At 39.6% G+C, this 16723-nt stretch overlaps 1 protein-coding gene across 8 annotated transcripts in view; it reads left to right on the top strand.

Moving 5' to 3' along the window:
• LOC109478941 (collagen alpha-1(I) chain-like) overlaps positions 1–16723 on the top strand; it is a 111151-nt gene that overhangs the window by 53608 nt on the left and 40820 nt on the right. For 6 of the 8 annotated variants that reach the window (XM_019780752.1, XM_019780754.1, XM_019780753.1 and 3 more), the window contains exon 1: positions 12541–13317. In XM_019780752.1, the coding sequence (XP_019636311.1) occupies positions 12541–13317 (777 nt within the window). Of the gene's footprint in view, positions 1–12540; positions 13318–16723 lie in introns of those variants that run through there. The other 2 variants (XM_019780755.1, XM_019780756.1) reach the window with 1 other exon arrangement.

Here is a 16723-nt window from a genome sequence, read left to right as displayed (position 1 = left end):
GTTTGTTCCTATTACTAGCGTGTGCCTTTCAACAAAATATGGTGAATAAAAACCAAAGCGCTGGCCAGAAAAATTGATTTTTCTAAAAAGGGGGCGTGGCTCATAACTCGAGATGACGTCATGATTACGTCATCAAAATTTGCATAAATTATCATCTTGCACTAAGGTACTCACACAAAAAAAATCAATGACCATAGGTAATCCTAAGTAGTATTTTTAGGATGTCCCCAAAGTCCTCAGCCACCCTTCCATACCACCTTAAAGTGATGAAAACTGGATCCTGTTTCACACCTAAGAGGGTGTGCATGCCTTTTATAATTCACCATCAATCCTGACTGGCGCATTCTGATTCTAAGACCTGATTTACAAGAAAACCCTGATGGTACAAAAACTGCGTACACACACGGTATACAGAAACTGCATATATCATATTTTTACTGGGTGCAAATTGGCCTGTGTTCAGATTGTACTGTATCTCCAAGGCTGGCATACGACCAAAGCAGGCTGATTTACATGTACACACGGAAAAATTCAACACACACAGTTTTCGTACATTCCTGTGCGTACACAGTTCTTGTACTGTCAGATTTTTGCCTGCTTGTAAATTGAGTCTAATTCTAAGCATTGTTGGTAAGTTATCCATGAATTGATGAACATAATAGGTCACTTCTACGCAATAGAATCGACATGTAAAGTTTTCTGTGCCTGGTGAATCGTAATGCTTTATAGACTGTGAGAACAAAATAATCCTACTTTATCATTTTCCGGCCAGCTGTTATAATGTGTACACTTGCAACTCGGCTCCATTTCTTTGGTCTTTCATAAAGAATGCTTATGATGGAGTATTTCCTTCAAGTTTGTTGTATCAGCTGCAGAATTTAAAATTCTTTCTGCCAAAAGACGACAACATTGGCTATACGAGATGCAAAACAGATGCACTTCAAAAATGCACATGTTGAATCGCTGTCATACAAAACTTTTGAAGTTGTCAGACATACGAAAAGGATGTAGAATAAAAGACAGCAAGACACGGTCTAAAATGGCCCAATCCGCTTTTGTTCAAAGATGACATCTTGTCTGAATCCCGAGTCGCAAAGGGTGGTCAAAAGACAGATTGAACAAATGTAGCTTTATTTATAGCTAAGGGTGGTCTGACTTGTCAATGTCTGAAAGACCCTAAGCAAAACCAGTCTGTTGACAGTAATTTCAAACATTTTAATTAAAGCTTTTCACACGAATTCTGCCCAAATGTTGGCCAAAACTGTATATTGAGGTTTTACGCATGTACCTACACATGTAATTACATATACAAAGTGTGTCTACCATGTGGAATTTCAGCCTAAAATGAAGACCATACTCTGGTAGTCTGGCCACCCCGTGACTGTGGAATTTTGCTCTGTAAGGTGTTCTTCTGGCTCCAGCTAAGGAAAAGTCAAGGTCAAGGTGAAAATGGCCTCCAAGGTCATGAACTTGACAGGACAACTACTGTTAATGCAGAAATGTTGACAACCACCAAGCCATGTATACGTAGACTACTGTGCACGTGTAATAAAGACAGAATTAACAGTGACTGGGCGTGGTGTGGCCTGAAGGCCTCTATCAATTGACAGTTCGTAAAACAACATGGGGGCATCCACTGTTTATATCATGAGAGACAAAGGTGGGGTTGAAGGTTGTAGGTCAATGTCATTTGCTGGGGAGAAGCTGCACCTGCTTATAGGGCTGTTCCACGAGCATGAAAATGAGGGGGGGGAGTGATGATTTAGAATATTGAAAGTGTGAGTGAATGATAGTGGTCTTTTCAACAACAGCTTTAAAACCTTTTAAAGATTATTGTATCACTGGTAACTCTATATAAATTTGTTCATTTGTCTTTTTTAGGACATTTTGTCACTATTTGCCCTAATTTGTGAATGGAACAGCCCAAATTATGGATGAAGATGAACTCGTCTGACCTTCATCTGAACCAAAAGGACATTTGATGATTGTTCTTCTGTCAGTTCCTTTTTAGTGTCTTTAGGGATCAGAAGCATCTGCAATATCTACATCTTTTTCCCATCTGGCCGTTACTTTAACCTTAGCCTAGAATCCAGTCTTTTTAAACTGTCTCCTTGCTGCCTTAACCCATAACCAATACAGATTCGATGCGAAATGCCTACCCTAGCAGGTCAGTATTGTCTGGCTAGTGGGCATAATACAATTATATCATATACGCCTGGTTCCACCCAATAGGTGTTGGCCACATGGCCTTGACACAGATTTAGAGTCACTGGCAAAGATGCCAAGTCCAGTCTACATTCCTTCAACTTGATGTACTACAGGATAATGAACAGACTTAAGTCATTTAGGAAGATCAAACAATCCTCAGCTGCTATTTAAACTGGAGATTGTGTTTATTCTTCAGTGTAGAGTTGTTACCTTGACCAAGTGTTCTGGAAAGTTAACATCTGACCTCTTCATCAAGTAGAGAAGGAAGATCTCACTAGTTAGATGTTGTCCTGATTTACACACAGGCAAAAACCAGACAGTGTGAAAACTGCTCACGTCAAATTTTTCCTGCATTTAAATTGGCCTGCTTTAATGTATGACAAGCTACATGTAGAACATATGTTTAGATTGTATGTTGCTGGCAAACGATCTGAATGTATGTTCTTCATTTACAAGTGGCAAAAAATTTCAATGTACCCAATTTTTTTCCCAAAAGCCAAAGGGTACTGTCTTCAGCTTCATACAGACTTCCTCTGGCAATTAGTGCAATACATATTAAAGAAATTCTTCATAAATGGCAGATTGACTGTCTTGTAGGTTGGATAGGAGATTCCTTGTGGTGTTGCTCTTGAAGTTGATCTCCTAGCTGTGGTATTTTCTCAATCATGGCCGCGTGAGTATCTAATGAGTTGTAGAGGACATTCTTTGGAAACCCAATACACGTCCCACTTAGCTGTTGTCTGGCAGTTGAACTTGATCCCTCATTACTAATTACTTGGCTGTCTGGGTCTGCAGGGTCCGTGTTTATTTGCTTGGACAGTTGTGCAGGTGTAGGTAAGAAGGGTAAGGGGTTGGTTCTATACTCTGGGGGGTTCTGGGGACATCTCACTTTGTTGTAGGGGTGATCAGCATTAAATTCTTCTGATTGGTGAACTTCTCTGATTGGCTAGTAGGATCAGCTGTCAAAAAGAAAATTACATGCTGAAGTTCAAGTACAAATTCAAAGTCAGTTTTCACCACAAGAAAAAGGATTGCATTGATGAGAAAAGCAATGTGAGAGTTTCAATTGCTTGTCATGTTGTGGACATGGTAAATGGTGTCATTACAAAATTGTTTGTTTTTTCTGCTATGGTCCTCCGGGCAGGGCAATACAAAACACATTTAGGGCAGGTGTTGACAAAAACTGGCAGTTCGTGAAACTGTCCAAAGTTTATGAAACAGTCAATAAGCTATCATTATAAATGGAGAAGGGTTTCATTGGCCAATGATCAAGATGATTTTTGCCAATCTATCAGACAATTTAGTGGCATTTGTCTAAACAAATGGACGTTTGATGCTAGCAGAAAATTATTTTTAAAAAGGGTAGGAAAAGGTATAGCATAAAAAAGATGACCTCCTGTGTAACACTGAATGAAGAAAGTATTGAACAAACACAGAAGAATGGTTTGACCTTTCCAAGGTTAGCTAATAAGTGTGAAATAACCCTTGGTCTGTTCCTTGTGGTTCTCACTCTGCCTTCTCCCAAGTGATGAAAAACCAGGGCAAAGGTCAACCAAAGAGGGAGGATTCCATTTCCTCCTGTGTTCCGCTTTATCAACCAATGAATTGTGTTCTCTGAGCGGCAGGGTGACCCTTGGGTGGACCCATAGGTAGAGAGGTCAAAATGTTTATGTCTGGTGCATGATGTTTGCAAGGTTCAATTGGAAGAAAAATCCATCAACAACTGATTCTCTAGGATGGATGAATAGTGGAATTGTTCACCAAAGAACTAGAATCCACTCCAGACATAATGAAGATGTATCTATCGTGGAACCTTACATGAGGTAAAAAGAGGTCGACTCGAAAACCTTGAAAGAAATCAACTCAAGTCTCGGTTGTCATTTCAGATTCTATTCCCTTTTAGTAGTTTTACCCTCTTTATTCAAACATTTGACAGAATGTCTTAGATTTGTCCAAATGGTACTGTCTTTGCAGTCATGAAAGATCTGCCTGGAGATTACAATGTCACCAGAGTAAAGAGGAAAACATAGCTCTGTAAAATGTAGATTTTACACGAGATGACCACATCAACAGGGCAGCCGTAGATCTAAGGGAAAAGATCATTGTCACAGGGAGGTGCCATTCCTATCCTGCCATCCAGCGGCCTGAACCTTACCCATCCTTTGGAGATGTAGACCGTGACTAAATTGTTTGTGATGAAGGGTCATGGTTAAGGCTGTAGTGGGATGGTTTCAGACATGTGTTGGGGATGGTTGGAATGTACAATAATGTAGGTATCAGACATACTGTTCTACACACAAGTTTCTGAACCAGTAAGTCCACAGGCAAGTTACTCGGCTCCAGGGCCAACATACCCCCAAGGAAATTATGCCACAGACCCCCTCAGTTAGGCCTAACATGCTACAAGTCTGGCCAACAGACTCAAGATTCAACACTATGGGACCAGCTTCCTGTGTCTGACCTTTTGTGGTCTGTTGTTAGGTAATTCCCAACTGTTTCATAAATTTTGATGATAAAAAGAAATGAATTGGCTACTATGCTCATGCAATGTGTACTTTTTCCAGCACATCTACGTTAAAACATTCACTCAGAATCACACCTACTAGACTTTCTGTAGGAATGACACTTCAAGTTCAAAGACAAGCCTTTGCACTCAACCAAAGCAGCCATTTCGCCCATTGTCTACCTAAACACTTACCATGAGTCTGTTTTTCATTTCCTAGCTAAAACGTTTCACTAAACAGACCTGCTGGTGACATCTAGAAGAATTGGCTAAGAATTCAAACCTGTTCACAATTTACAAGTTCAGGATGATTCTTGTCTGAACCTTACTGTTTGAGGTTCTCAGAATGGGGTAGATTATTTTGTCAGCACTACTTGACTGTGAAAGAAAGCAAAGATGATCTTGAACCTCTTCAGCTCAATGAACTTAAACTTAACGAACAGTTGAGCTAATCTCCCACTGATCGTGACAGAGAAGACAGACGATATGTACAGTATTTACAGGTTTCTTCATACTGGAGAAATTCCTCTAGCTCTTTTCGACAAGTACAAATGAACAGTTGACCACGGTTTAATGATTGCTACCCTTTCCAGAGTAGTATTGGGTGAGCCACAACAGCCGGGATTCGAACCCATAACCTCTTAGTTCAGAGGCAGGGACAGATTATCAGATTAAGTTTGAACCTGTATCAACATATTCAGCAGACCTAACCTGCTCTCATTCTCACTTTATCTTAATTATGATTGATGTAAAGTTTACACAGTTGTATTCTGTGTTTTGAAAAAGACCTGTTTGTCCTATTTCCAAATATATAACATATGGAATGCTGTGGAAAAGACCTGTTAGACCTATTTTCCAAATATATAACATATGGAAAACCAACACTTTATAGTCTCTTCTGACACCTGTGTGAGCACATTCTCAAGCATATCTTTTACCTTCCTTCAGCAGAGACATATCTCAAAAGAAAAGCCATTAGTTTGAAGTGTTTGTACACATTTTCTGTATTAGCAGGTGGGTCTGTGACTCTGTATGGATCTTTACATGTGATGCCAATTGAAGAACTGCAAAAATATGATGACAAAATAGGCCATGATCTACCAAGGAGCTTTTTAACCTCCTTGTATCTACTTGAGAACACAGTGTCTCATTTGGAACCCTTTGATATACGTTATATATAGGCCCATATTTACATCTCTTTCAGCTATGTTTATTTTGTACACGCTTTTGCACTTGCATTAAATGAACATGTCAGTTCACAAAGTAACGTTTGTTTTTCTGAAGTGGTTTTATCCCGATTGATTGATCAGCTTTTACACACACGATTTCCGCTCTCCATCCTTCAATGCCATGGTAAGAGCCGTCCTACTTTCTTCAGAAAATAACATGCCTCTACATGTACCGTGTGTGGGTGGACACACAATGTTGGTCTGTTTTCTTGGTGTGCCTGTGGTGTCAAGTACAATGGGTCAAGTTCGATTTTCTTAGTGATTAGCTATGCACCAACGCACGTTGTACCCCAGGATAGCTCTTCAAGGCGGGCGACAGGGTTTGCACAATGCTGCCCCTGTTCAGGAGGAGTCTAGCCCAGTGCTCTAGGCAGCTTGAAACTTGTTTAATGTCATCTCAATTTTGTTTGAGGTAGTGCAACAATACTAGGAGTTGGGGGAGAGTCTCCCCAGGAAAAACTTTTTTCCTGCATTTGGGACACAACCCTTCTGACATCTTGTACAAAAATAAACACCATTCTTGATTTACTTGTCAGGTCGGACCTGGTCCTGTCCAGCATACTTGTGCCAAGTAGTTATAAAACGTTTTATCAGTGTAAACGCTTGTTTATTGAAATAGAATAATGCAATTATAATACATTGAATTATTGACAGATCGTACTATGTCTGCTTCTCATTGGATGTTTGGTCAACATTACATTAGAATTTTGCCTGTTGCAGACGATACCTTACACAACCTTAAACAAGATTTTCTGCTGATGTGCTATGCATAATAGATTACTGGTTCGGCAGCAGGTGCAGTTCCTTCCTCCAATGTGCTGTTAAAACCATAAACATTTCTTTCTGTTGAATGCGCCACCGAAAAAAGTATGCTTTGGTATAGGGAAAACAGATAAATTAAATTAGTATATCTCCTTATCTATATGGCGTCATCAGAGTCTTTTCTTATCTTCTGTCTAACCTAAACCACAGGTTCAGCTGAAAATGATATCTAAAAGTCTGTTTTAAAATTAGTAAACTTATGCATTTGTTCCAGATGGGGCATACACAGGATATTAACATACATTTTATGTTTTTAAAGGGATTGATTCTAACGTATTTCAGAAATTATAAGAAACACTATTAATCATAACATGCTACAAGTCACTATTAGAGCAGCTTTTAAGAGTAGATTTGTAAAATGGAAGTGGGGTCAACCATTTCATAAATGGGGTTGAAGTGCTTTAGCCCCCATAAAGAACTCAAATGGAGCATCCCTTGTTTTAGAGTTGCTGCCCTTGACTTCAAAGCAGGATATATGCAATAAGAGTCATATGAAGGCAGATCATTTTTCTGCACTAGATTACTGTTGTAGACAGATGTATCCATGACCTAATAACTGTGGTCTCTTTGAATTTGGCAAGCCATTTCTGCAGTAAATTTCAAAGTCGGTTTGTTGGAAGTCTTGGATTTAAATGTGTTATTGGAATAACAATGTCAAGATTAAGCCTGTTTCATTATATATTGTATGTTTCTGTGTTCGTTATTATATATTTCGTGAGAATTGAATTGCATCTCTGATACATGTAAGTGTAACCTTCATAATGTTATATGGTAGTCCTTTGGCACCAAATTTGTCAGTTATGGAGTTAGGCAGTAAGGAGAGCGTTAAAGCTCTTCTAGTAGTAGACGTAAGATTTAGAGAACACATGGGGATGTCCTAGAACAAACATTCAACCCTGTTTTAGGTTTAAAAGAAATGTCACTCAGCCCAGAGTAATGGATCATGTTTACTGCCCCCCTCCCCCAGTGTCAAACAACCCATACCCTCAGGTTCAGACAGGACCACATGCTCGCAATAAATCACATGTACTTGACCTTGACATATCAGGGATTCAAGGATAAAGCCATGGGCAACATCTCTGGAGGAAGATAGCATGCAAGTGTGCAAACATGAGATGGTTACCGTAAATCATTTTATATATTTACGGTACTTTTATATTTGCGGTTTTTGCTGTCAATTCTGTACTGCAAATTTATCATTGCCGTGAACAAATAATTTGCAGATTTTTCTTACTTCTGCACCTGCCATCACCACAAACATATACATGTCCATTTTTCTCTAAGACTGCAAAATTTTGCTACATGTACCACGAGTATACAGTGATTTACAGTAATTCCCAGGACTAACACAAGTAACAGTGACACTAGCAGACTCTTTGGAGTGGCTGTCAACACAATGCATCACTGGCTCGTTGGCAGAATGTACTACATGTACTACATCTGCATGAAACATAATTTGTTGTGTACAACACTTTGCAGGACATCTCATTTATGGTTCATATTCACAGATTTATTTAATGATGACATCCCTTCTTCAGTTTTCAAAAGTTGTGTTAGAAAATATGTCATCTGCAACACGCAAATTTTACTACGGTATACTAACTTGGTCTTGACACGTACCATAACTTCAACACTTTAACCGTAGGCCAAATCTCTGGTGGAAGATAGCGTCCAAGTATGCAAACATTAGATGTTTAATTCCCTTGGATAATAGTTTACAAATGCAGATCTTCTGTTTGAATGAAAGACTGATTGTATCAAAGGACCAAACAAAGTATCATATGATAGTAGTGTCTTGACCCTAGCCTTCCAGCCTCCCAGGGAATCACAAGAATCAAGGTGAAGAATGCAAACATCAAGTTGTTGATTTCCTTGGAGAGTCAATTAAGAAAAAGTAAAGTTAACAAAAGTTTTGTAAGGATTTTTTTATTATATTCTTGTAGCTGACTACTAATTATAAATATTAGTGGTAACAACAGGCCATAGCTGGGAGTACTTTTTCCTCATTTGGATGCCAGGAGCGAACTTTGGAATTCTGCAATGGTTATGGTTAATTAACTTTGAACTTTGAGCCAATCAGAGAGCTTCTTACAAATGGATATAAAATAATACCCTTCAGAGTTGACCTTCAGAGTAAACTCTGTTTTTATTTACGAATTTCTATGTTTATACTACTTGCAGTCAATAGCTATTTTTTTTTATCATAGTGCTCTGACATCTCAAAACTTTGGACCAATCAGAGAGCTTCTTACAAATGTATGTCTGACAATATGGCCTTTCAGAGTTGACCTTTTTTCTAGTGGTAACCTCTGTCTGTATTCATAAACGTCTGTTTATATTGACTACAGTACTGTGATAACTAAAATACTAATCAGATGTTAGAAACCATCTCTGGTACTCATTACGTAGATCAAAGGTGTGTGTCTAAGGAAGGATAAGTAATGCTGGAAGGTTATAGACAGTCACCTGAAGACCTTGAGACATGGCAGAGACCTTAAGAAAATAGATGTCAGCACGTTAGAATGCCAAGCACCTTGAAGGAATTGACTTGTAATCCTTAGCAACTGTGAGGTTGAACTTCGGATGTCTATCAGGTGGTCTTTCATTGAACTTTGTAGGTAAAGTGGCATCCTTCAGTCTGTCTCAAGGTTTCTTGAAGATAAACTTCTTAAAGGGTTTCAAAAGAATTATATCCTCAGACAAGACCTTTCACCTTCTTATCCAGCAGAAATGGTTTTGATTTTAGGTTGCAGATTCTTCGATTTATTGAGATCATTTTTTAATCTTTTTTGAGACAGCAGAATGTAGTATCGGGCCTGGTTCAAATAAAGTTTGATTCTGAGAAAGGTGGACCTTTGTGAAAACAAACAGTACCATACAGTATTATACTACATTATCTCAGAAGACTAGAACCCTTGTGAGACATGATAGATGGCTTTGTGGTCAGGGCTGAATCTAAAGGTTCTGGGTTCGAATCCCTAGCAGGTCTTAGTTTTCTTTGCCCTGGGGAAAGGCACTTAACACCTATTTCCCCATTCAACTTGGGTGGAAGTGAGTACCTAGCTTTGGCGGGGGATGGTGTCAGATGGAGCTCTTACTCTGTAACATCTTTTCTTATTCTGTAACATCTTTTTTAGTTATGACATAAGCAGAAGGGAGAAGATTGTAGTTGTTTGTAAATTCTATGTTTATATTGCCTAGTTACAGTTAGTAGCTGTAATTATCCTTGTACTATGACATCTTAAGTTAAAACTTTGAACCAATCAGAGAGCTTCTTACAAATGTTATCCTTCAGAGTTGACCTTTTTGCTAGTGACCTCTATATTCATAACTTTGGTTGTGAAGGTTAAACAGACCATAATGCTCTGAGTTGAACAGCTAGTAAGGATTTTTTAACAGTCTCTGTTATCGTCACCTCAACATTTTGGCAAGTGTGTCCAGTATATCCTGCCAACTGGCCAGTCAGCCAAATGTAAGATTGACCACAAGACAACACAGATTTTGTGTAACAACATGGTAACATGTTGGATGGTCTAACCCTGAGTTAGCGACAGTTTTCCTTGGCAAGAGTCTACAACACATACATATTAGTCATTAGCACTTGCCAAAACACAACATGTTGGACACAAGGTGGCCCACCTTGTAATGGAGCCTGAAATCTGAAGCTGTGTGAAGGAGGGAGGGAGCCAGCCAGACTGCCATCTTTTGTGAAATTGGAAAAAGGACTTGCTAAAGAAGATATTTATTTATCGTGAGTTCCTCTGAGTTGTAATATCTTGTGATATGATTGCAGTAGAATTCAGGTAGCGATTTTGAAAAAAAATCCCATCACAGATAACATCAGCAACTGAAGCTTAGTACCTATTTTCTATGACTCAATGAGAACAGCCTGTATGTAGAAGAGACATCTGTTGGGATGGAGATGTACCACCTCATTAGTGATAAGAGAATTTAAATTAAAAACTTGTTATCTTGGCACAATCTTTATTTACAAAGCCATCAGATAGTCTGAGACTCTGACTGATGTTAGGAAACTGATTGTTTGGATCTAACTTGAAAGTTTTGACAGATGACTGATTATGCCCCAAATTTCTGCAGAAAAATTTGTTTTTACATGTCACTGTCTTGTTTATCAGTACTTAAACACTTAACTATTAATGGTGCATTCAACTATCTGTCTATGGCTCATGGGAAAAGACATGCTGACCCTTTTTTTAGGACAAGACACGTATGCAGTGACATTGTAAAACTGTGCACATGTCTGCTATTCCATTTAAAAGTCTACATATAAGTTGTAGGCGTCAGACTATTTTTTCTTCCAGTAAAGCTCCTTTGATAGAGTTCACCATACTTCACCCAAAGTCATCCATGGAGGAATCTAGACCAAACAGGAGAAAGTTTCCCCTTGAAAGTCACGCTTAATTTGTACCAGAGCTTATCGCTCTAGGGTGAATGGGTGGTAGACTTATAAACCATGACTTCTGAGCTCCTCTGGAGTCCAACTAAGATTCAGTTAAAATGTCACACATGGAATCTGACCTGCATTCCAAGTGCAAGGTAGTAAATTTCTCTAAAGATTCGACAGTTTTCAATTTATTTTGATTCATATCTAGATCTAATGAAGGATAAGTTGTATTTTAGGCATCTAGAAGGTCTAATTTACTAAGATTCCCAGATGGAATTTAACCTGTATTCCACGTTGCAGAAAATGCATGCTATACGAGTATATCAAAGATCAGAGAGTTTTCAATAACTTTGATTCATATTATTTAGTGGTAAATGTACTAGTAGTGACTGAAGACAACAAACATCTAGCCTGGATGCCTGACAGTTCCATGGCTCCTCATGCCCCCAAGGAAATTTTACCACAGCCCCCCCCCCCAACCCTTAGGTATACTCAGAGAAACTGGGGTGTGGGGCTATGGAAAAATTTTGTTGGGGGCTTGGAGCCAAGGAGCTGGGCAGTGTAAGCCTTTGAAACAGTCTGGCATCCAGGCTAACACTTGGTAACAGACATCCAGAATGACTTTTTAGACCCTGGAGTCCAACTTTAGTTAAAATGTCAGGTATGGAATTTGACCTGGGATCCACTCTAGTACTGTACTAACTAAAAAATCCGAAAGGGTCCCATTTATACTCATATAATAAGGATGGATAGTCTTGTGGCAGAAGCCACCACACAGATAAGACACAGGTGTGACATCTCATCCCCCCAACCCTCTACAGGAACTTCTCTCCTAGGGTGGGGGGTAAAGGTATGACAGGTAGTATATGTACACAGCCGGATACTGTGGCTATAGGTTGTGGTTTGAGCGTGACTAATTTGTTTTTCAGGGTGTCAGGGGGCAGTTATTCTTCTTACTGAGTGCCAGGGGTGAACAGTAGGGGTTGAGGGCCACCCTATGTCACCCTAGTGTTGCCAGTTATACTTGACATATGCTACAGCACCTTTGGGCATAATTATCGTATTATGTCTCCGACGTGAGAGGAATTTACCACTAATATAGTCCACGTTTCCATAAATGACGACTAGCCGGCTAAACGCCCCCTCCTGAGGTCAAGGGTTGGGGGGGTTGTAACCGGAGAGGATTGACCATGACAGTTCTGGTATTATTTCTGGGCAGGGTGCCAGACACAACAAGGTATCCCTGATCAGATGCTGGGAGCAGAGGGGGACCGAATGACCAGCCAGAGGAGGCGGGCCGAACCAACCCGCCCAATCGTTGCTAGGCAGTGAAGTTTTGAGCTCTCCAGTTCTATAACATACAATTAAGGGCCATGGCGGGGGCAGCTCCTCACCTTTGCTGTGCAGTGCTGTTATGCTTTTTTCTCAGGAGCGGCGACGCTAGGATTGCCGGAGCGCACGCACAGGCACTCTTCCCTCTCGAGCAGGAGTATTCCCCGGTGCAGGATCCGGTGGTGACTGAAGAGTTGGCTAGCTATATCCTCCACCCATTGACCAAACTTTTCTCTTCTTTCCTCGGTTCAGAGAGCGGAGGACAACAGGATATTGATCTACTGCAGATGATCGGAGTGCCCCTCCCGACACCCATACGATTCGTCAGCGGATACGATGGCTTTCCCGCGTTCGAGTTCGGCAGCGAGGCCAACATCGGCAGGCTTGCCAGAACGTTCTTCCCCAATATGTTCTACAAGGATTTCTCCATTCTGGTGACCACCAGGCCCAACTTCCAGGAGGGAGGGATTCTGTTCGCCGTCACAAATTCCTTCCAAACGGTGATCCAGCTGGGGTTGAAGATCGCCGACGCCGGCAAGGGGCGATCGGGGGAGGAGCTACAGAACCTCACCTTCATTTACACGGATACGAGAAACAGCGAAGTCACCCAGGAGGTGGCCAAGTTCACGATTCCGACCACCGCAGGAGAATGGCTGAGATTTTCCCTCAGTATCCGCGGGAACGCCGTCACCTTGTACTACAACTGCGAGGAGAGGGAGACGCAGTTTTTCGACAGGACGGTGTCGCAGCTCGAGTTTGCGCCAGCCGCTGCCGTGTTTGTCGGACAAGCCGGAGCTGCGGAGGAAGGAAAATATCTGGTGAGTTTCTTCTTGTTTATTTCCTTCAAATAATTGGTTATACTACTATCAATCAGTCTTGTATGGTCTAGTCCATGGCACTGTACACAAAAATACCGTTTCAATGTTCAGAAAACAGTATGACGTTAAAAAACAGTTGAAAAGGTTCAAAAAACGGTTTGATGTAACAAATTTTTAGGGGTTTGACTGGATGTATCAGCTGTGTTTTTTTATGATTTCAAGAAGTATTTATGTCAGGTAAGTTTCCTCTACTTGTATATTTAATTAAACTGCTTGTAAATGATATGAGCCATTTTATAGGTCCATTTCCATGTATTTGCCACCATTTTCAAGAGCTGCTGCCCCATTTAGATTTCAAGGTTCAAAACCTAGTATCAAAATCAGTATGTTTTATCTTATTCTTGACCTGAATCATGATTATTCTCAATGACTTCGAGTCAATGTAATGTTGTTCAAAATTTAGGGCACAAACTTCAGGAACTGATGTCGCCATAATTGAGTAAACAGTTTTACAGAGCTACTGGCTCACAATAGGCCCCGCAGGCAGCTACCAAAACTGAATAGACATCTTGGTGGGACTTCTGAAACCGGAGGCATTTTGAAAAGGAGGACGCTGTGCAAGTGCAATTGAGGTCTCCCAGACCGCCCAGTGTAACATTGCAAAAGTATTTGACCTTTTGAAAGAGCAGCTTTGGTGTCAGGCTTATCATGTAGGCGTTTAGCCTGAGGTTTGCTTTGGCTTGACTTTAGCAACAAATTTGCTCTCGTCAAATGTCCAGTTGTGGCAAGACCTCTGGATGCCTGCTACTGTTTCTTTGATACAATATTCAGTTAAAACCATCTTTTAACCTTCTGAATTTCATTTCTTCATGCAAGTCTCTTTATCATCAAGTTTATGATCTTGTTTTTCAACATGCAAATTTTTTGTATCATCATCATAATGTACAATGTATGCATTGAGATCAAAAGTTAACCTTCTCCCTGCTGGCTAACCAAGTGCAAATGGCTTCAAAAGTGCTAAAAGATAAAAGAATCAATGTAGTGAATTTGGCAACCTTTTTCTGTTGGATGTTCTTTGAACTACTTGAGTATTATTGTTACAACTTACATTATGTAGTACTAAATCCCCCCTCCCTCTTTTTCCTTGCCACAAGCCTCTGTTCCCCAGTGCTCAAAACAAGATGTGCAGACTTGAAATTTTATTAGATCTTTTGTTGAGAAAAACATAAAATCAGCTCCTGGCTTTCTATTTAAAGGTTCAAAACAGATGGCATTCATGCACAGACTGTAGAGATGGCAACCAAATGTTCAAAGTACATCTACCTCCAGGATGTTAAACCTTTGCACATTTTTATTGGAATTTATTGTTCTAATGCTGACAAAACACTGCCGCAGCTCTGAGGCAACTTCCAGATTTTTAGCATGCCTGGCATCAAAGTCGTCTCCAAGCAGAGGCTTGGTTTGTTTTAGACATTTTCTAAGGCACTTTTGGACATTTTATCGGGCTTCCTATTTTGGAAGCTTTTGGGCCTAATCGGTGTACCCAAGAGATAAGCTGACAAAGTCAAACATCCGACAAAGTTCATAAAATAATGGCTCAAACAAGCCCTACTTCTGCTTGGACTGTAACATCAAAGCTGTACTGGTATTTTTTCTCCATTCTGATGGCATATGACACTGGCCTAGTCAGACGTCACACATAGCGTCAGGACGGAACCCTGGCTATTTCTGACAGCTAATATTTCATCACGTATGACAGCCTGGATTTATTTATATCATTTTATTGAGAGGAAGACTGCAGCAAGCACCATGCTTCTCTTTGTACAATAAAGCAAACAAAAAGTAAGGACCAACAGATAAAAAATGTCAGATGTCTGATAACTTGTATTTAGTGCTTGGCTGAACTACTGTAGTACATGTGTATTTTTGTAATCAAGAAAACAAAAGATCCATTGCTACAAAGCTATTGGCTGATCTGAACACACTGTGACTTGTTTATGGACTGACAAAGGCTGAAAATTACAGTAATCTGATTAGGGTCTGTCATCTCCCAATTCACACATTGTTTGTTGATTGTCCATAATTGAATTAGCTTATCACCCAATTGAAAGAGACAATGACTTTTGTCTATAAAAAGTATAATTGAATTAGATTGTCACTCAATTGAAAGAGACAATGAATTTTGTCTATAATTGAATTAGCTTGTCAGCCAATTGAAAGAGACAATGACTTTTGTACTCAAGTAATTGTGTTGCCTTTCCTTGAACCAATCACTTGATTAGCAGGATAATGAAAGGAGCAACAATTTGGCATTAATCAGCTCCTGTATTTGCTGAGTTACCCGTACTTACTTATCAAACTGTTGCATGTTTGAGAAAACTGAAAAAACAAACAAACAAATAAAGTTGCTAAATAATGAGTCAAGGTAATAATCATATTTATCTTTTACTTCCATCCAATTTTAAATAATTACAGACCCATACTGGTTTCTTGTAAGTTTTTTGATACATCTAGAGCAAATTCTTATTATCATGAAATTGCATCTCACTGTGTTGCTTTTTTGCTCAAATTTTGATTAAGTCATCTGTGAGATTTTGTCCCACACTATCTTATGGTGGTTGCTACAACTGCGACTTACGAAGTTATTTATTTCATGGGAAAAAGCTGACCAGTCAACTTTGGGCAGACTTTTTGGGTGGGACAGACTGACCACTGGTCCTTTGGGGTTGAAACCATACTGTGTTTTGACTGCCAGCTGACCCCACAAGAAATCGGTGTGTAATTTTTGGAGTCCTTCTGAAATCCTGTGGGAAAGAAGATGCTCACTTGTCTGAAAGGGGCACAGAAAACCATTGTACATCATAAGATTTTAATTGGCATGATATTATACCATGACAAATTCTTTAAAGGTTGGTAAATTGGTTATGGAAGACTGCTTTTTCAATCTAGATTTTAAATTTCATACAGCTGTTCATTGTATGCTTTATTATAATACAGTACATGTATTTGTTCACACAAACGATTGACACAAAAAAAAAACAATATATTTTACCTGCTTTGTTGTGTTTGTTTGAGCACAAGGTGATAAAATACAGTTTTGGTCTAGAATGTAATCTCCAAGCAGATATGAGGATCCTGCTCGTTCTTTATGTATTTTACCTATTTTGCAACATTTAGTACTCCTTTGAAGGAAGGGCCAAAACGTATAAGATATAATGTAGTGCTGCTAATTTTTTGCAGCATTTAGTACTCCTTTCAAAGGAAACTGTAAAATGCAGAAATGCCAGACTGTCACATCTGCTTGGAGACTACTGTAACAGTTCACTCTCAAAAGCTGTACATGTGATAGACAGTTCTCAGCATGAAGCAATTGGTGGCTTACTGTTATTTTAATTAGATTTACTGC

Source organism: Branchiostoma belcheri, unplaced genomic scaffold, assembly GCF_001625305.1.
Source record: "Branchiostoma belcheri isolate BF01 breed outbred unplaced genomic scaffold, Haploidv18h27 scaffold46, whole genome shotgun sequence".
Taxonomy (NCBI): Eukaryota; Metazoa; Chordata; class Leptocardii; order Amphioxiformes; family Branchiostomatidae; genus Branchiostoma; species Branchiostoma belcheri.
This window is presented reverse-complemented; position numbering and strand designations above follow the sequence as displayed.